The sequence below is a fragment of the Apis dorsata genome, unplaced genomic scaffold, assembly GCF_000469605.1.
Source record: "Apis dorsata unplaced genomic scaffold, Apis dorsata 1.3 scaffold_249, whole genome shotgun sequence".
Classification (NCBI taxonomy): Eukaryota; Metazoa; Arthropoda; class Insecta; order Hymenoptera; family Apidae; genus Apis; species Apis dorsata.
Window position 1 is genome coordinate 342,078 of NW_006263528.1, and position 4,251 is coordinate 346,328.

The window sequence follows — 4,251 nt, forward strand, 5'->3', positions numbered from 1 at the left end:
TTTATTTTATCTAAAAAATTTTAGTAGTATTAAAGTTTATTTTTTAAAATAAATTAAAAAAAATTTATAAAATGTTTATTAATATATTTAAATATTATATAAAATATTTAATAATTATAATAAAAAAATTGATATAGTCGGAAATCGATGTACTTAAATATCGATTGTTATCGATTTTAATATAACTGTTATTTAGCGATCTTAAATTCTCTTCTTCACAGACGTGAGAGGTTACGCTTGTCTCTTGTAGGTTTGATAATATTATATACAATTTTTTAATTATATTTAATTTGGCATTTCATTTTTTATACTATCAAAATTTATAAAAATTATATTTATTATACTCAAATTTTTTTTTTAAAAATTTAAAAAAAAATTTTATCCTGAATTATTTTTTACAAGAGAACGCACGTGACAATATTCGTGCATATGTTAATGAAATATATTTCAAATTTTAATGAAAATGTTTTATTTAATCATTAAATTTGTTAAAATTTAATACTAATCGTATAATTACATAACTTTATACATAAAAATATTTTTATCTTATTAACTGACATACCAATCAATTTTAATTAGAAGTATCTTTACAAGAATTATAATTAAGTTTAATTGAATTATATTTATTACAGACAAGAATTGTTAATATGACGAATTCAAAGGGATATCGTCGAGGAACAAGGGATTTATTTTCCCGAAAATTCCGTAAACATGGAACAATTCCATTATCCACGTATATGAAAGTATATAAAGTAGGCGATATAGTTGATATTAAAGGTAATGGAGCAGTGCAAAAGGGAATGCCTTATAAAGTTTATCATGGAAAAACTGGACGTGTATTTAATGTAACTCCCCATGCTCTTGGTGTCATTGTTAATAAGAGAGTACGTGGACGAATTATTGCAAAAAGAATAAATGTTCGTATTGAACATTTGACTCATTCTAAATGTAGAGAAGATTTTTTGAAACGAGTAAAAGAAAACGAAAGACTCAGAAAAGAAGCAAAGGAAAAAAACATTAAAGTACAATTGAAAAGACAACCTGCTGAACCAATGCCTGCACATATTGTATCAGGACGTGAAAATCCTATTTCACTTGCACCTATACCTTATGAATTTATTGCTTAAAATTTAAATAAATATGTTCTGAAAAAATTAATGTTATTTTTTGAAAGCATACTGCACATATTTTCTATATGTTTTGGATATAATTTTGAAAATATAATAAAAATATTCTATATTATATATAAAATATATATTTTTTATTTATATATGTAGAATTTGCTAATATTTCTAATTAGAATAAAAGATATTTTATAAATTATATTTTCATTGAATTTAAAATAAATAATTTTTACATAATTCAATTAATTTAATATAAATTAAAAATAAAAATAATATAAATAAGAAATAATTTTCTTTAAACTATTACATGAATAAATACTTCATGAAACTAATAACTTTTTCTATATTTTACAAATCAGGTATACATAATTCTATAAATTTATTTTTATAAATAATCTAATATATAATATTTTTAATCTTTATACACTATATTTCAATAAGATACGAAATTACCATATAGAATTTATTTACTTTAATTACTATATATTTATATTAAGTTCTAATTACAATCTATTGATTGATAGAATAAGATATAGCCAGTTTCAGAACTTTTCTGAATATCAGATGTGAGTCCATAAAAGTCTTCTATTGTAGATGCATCAATTTTCTAAAATAAAAATTTAGTTTATATATTTATACAAAGATATATAAATAATTCTAATAAAATAAATATTATAATATAAATTATAAGGCTTACATCAACCATGTCATCATCAAAAAGTAACCAAAATCCATGGCTTTTAACTATGGAAATATAATGTCCTCGATTAGGCCCACTTCCACAGTGTATTACAACTGCTACCAAATCATATAATCTATCTGGATTCACTGCATCGTCACTCTATAAATTATATAAAAAACACTATATAAATATTAATTATAAATTAATTATCTTAATATTAAATATTAAAATCTGAAACAATCTGAAACAAATCAAAATATAAATACTTACAGTATTAAATAGCCGAAGTTCTAAAGGAAAAACTACTCTATGGGAAACTTTGATGTGACGATTATATTGCTCCACATATTTAAATCTCTTTAGATGCAATGCTAGTATCATTGGTAATTTTTTAACTCTCATTCGTTTCTAGAATAAAGAAATTATTATCAAATTCTTTTTTAAATTTTAAATTTTAATAAATTTTGTAAATTTTTTTCATAAAAGTACCTGGGCTTCTTGATAACTACTACAATGATCACATTTGAATTTGTTATCACTACAAAGTGTCTCAGTATTTGAAAAACATCTGAGGCAGTGTGTGATTGAAGTATTCTGATCTACATCAACTTGTAAATCAAAGAAATCCTCATCTTTGCTAGATACAGTCTCACAATTAAGGCAACGTGTTTCTGATGTCAGAATTCCTTGAAATATTTCATGAACCCATGTAGGTTCTGGTGGTGAACCAGCATCACCTGCACCACATTTTCCTCCTGCTGGTTTACTTTGACTTCTCTCTGCTAAAATATAAAATTACTTTTACAAGAATATTTTACTATATATTTTATTTGTGTGTGTGTATGTGTGTGTGTGTGTGTATATATATATATATATATATGTACTTATATATGTATATTCAATAAAATTTGCATACCTAAAATAATTTCATTTATATGATTTATTAAAAAGTTTAAAAATTCATGTGCATCTTGTTGCATGTAGTTATCAAATTCCTCTGTAAAAAATGATATACATATACATTACATATTTTTGATAAATAATTTTATTCTAATAATAAAATTAAATTTTAAATTAGTAATATGTTTATATTAACCTTTTTCTTTCCTTAATCTGGCAATAAACTTTTTTGGAGCTATAGATCCAACTTTCTTTTTTTGAGTTGCAATACTATAAAACAAATCGGCTAAACATGTTAATAATGTTTCCTTGGTTCTCTTATTTCTAGCTTTGTATTCTAAAACTTTTTCTCTAAATGGTCGACAAAAATACAAAGCTTGTAATACAGAATTGCTATAACAGGTATTTCCAAACTATAATAATATAATTATTAATATTAATATTCATAATAATAAAAATAAAAAAATAATCTAATTTATCAATATTATTTTTGTTATATTTATATATTTTTATAATTAATACTTACATTAACTAATCCAAAATAATGTTCATTGGGAGGAAATTGATCAGAGCCAATATCTCTTTCTAATTGTGATATATTTGCACCCTATAATAATATTAAAATATTAATATTGGGGATATTGATATTATAATGAAAATATTTTATAATTAATTTATTAAATTATTTAATAATATATAATACATTATAATGTGAATATGAAATTACCATATATATATAAATAAAGACTGAAAAAATTTTTTTATATTTTAATATGATTTTAGAATTTTTTTTTATAATTTCAAATTGTTTTTTATCATACTATAATATTTATTTCTAAAAATGCGATAAGCAATGATTTAAAATAAATATATATTTATATTTATTTAAAATATATGATTATATTTTATATTAAAATAGCAAAATAATATTAAAATATTCAAAATGTTTCGAATAAAAAATTCATTTAATCTTACCATTTTATGATTTAATAACTATTACTGACCATTGACAAGCAAACAGCATGGATTTTAATAACAAAACCTCCATGGTATTTTAACTTATGGATTTAATGGTTAAATTCCTATAATTACATCATAGTTTTTATTTTAAGAACGAAAACAATTGTTTAATAATGATAGTATATATAATATATTTGTTAGAAAATGTTCACGTGTATCACTTAATATTCTTATTAACATATATATTATAAATAACACTTATCTCGATTAAATTATTAATTTTCACGAAATAACTAGAAATTATGCTGTGTACTCAAAAATATTATAAAGGAAATTAATGTTGATCTTTAAAAATGATTTTTGTAATGAAAGATATCTCTATAGAAATTACATTCGACAATCTACAAATAAATACTTCATGACTTGAAATAAATACGTTTAAATTTGATAATTTTGTGATCGCTATTTGCGATTATTCTTTCGCGCCAATTTCATTAAAATTATACATGAGAAATGAAAAATAAATGTATTTCATAACGTAGATATATTTTTTAAAGCTTTTATTATTATTTATATATATATATA

General features: G+C 21.2%; 3 protein-coding genes across 4 annotated transcripts in view; 1 reads left to right on the plus strand and 2 right to left on the minus strand.

Moving 5' to 3' along the window:
* Positions 1-4,251, minus strand: part of LOC102678900 (proteasome subunit alpha type-1-like) — a 19,060-nt gene that overhangs the window by 1,888 nt on the left and 12,921 nt on the right. The gene's annotated exons all lie outside the window — the stretch shown is intronic.
* LOC102678768 (60S ribosomal protein L21) lies at positions 142-1,154 on the plus strand. The gene is made up of 2 exons (XM_006616105.2): positions 142-246; positions 633-1,154. Exon 2 carries the CDS (start codon positions 648-650, stop codon positions 1,125-1,127), a length of 480 nt encoding a protein of 159 aa, XP_006616168.1. The 5' UTR covers positions 142-246; positions 633-647; the 3' UTR covers positions 1,128-1,154.
* LOC102678537 (ubiquitin carboxyl-terminal hydrolase 46) lies at positions 1,448-4,029 on the minus strand. Of its 2 annotated transcripts, XM_006616103.2 has the most exons (8): positions 3,682-4,029; positions 3,233-3,313; positions 2,903-3,119; positions 2,723-2,803; positions 2,296-2,588; positions 2,077-2,214; positions 1,822-1,965; positions 1,448-1,731 (listed from the first exon to the last, which is right to left on the minus strand). In XM_006616103.2, the coding sequence occupies exons 1-8, from the start codon at positions 3,682-3,684 to the stop codon at positions 1,624-1,626; spliced, it is 1,065 nt and encodes a 354-aa protein (XP_006616166.1). In that variant the 5' UTR covers positions 3,685-4,029; the 3' UTR covers positions 1,448-1,623. The 2 variants fall into 2 exon arrangements, with proteins under 2 accessions (XP_006616166.1, XP_006616167.1); XM_006616104.2 differs by lacking the exon at positions 2,723-2,803.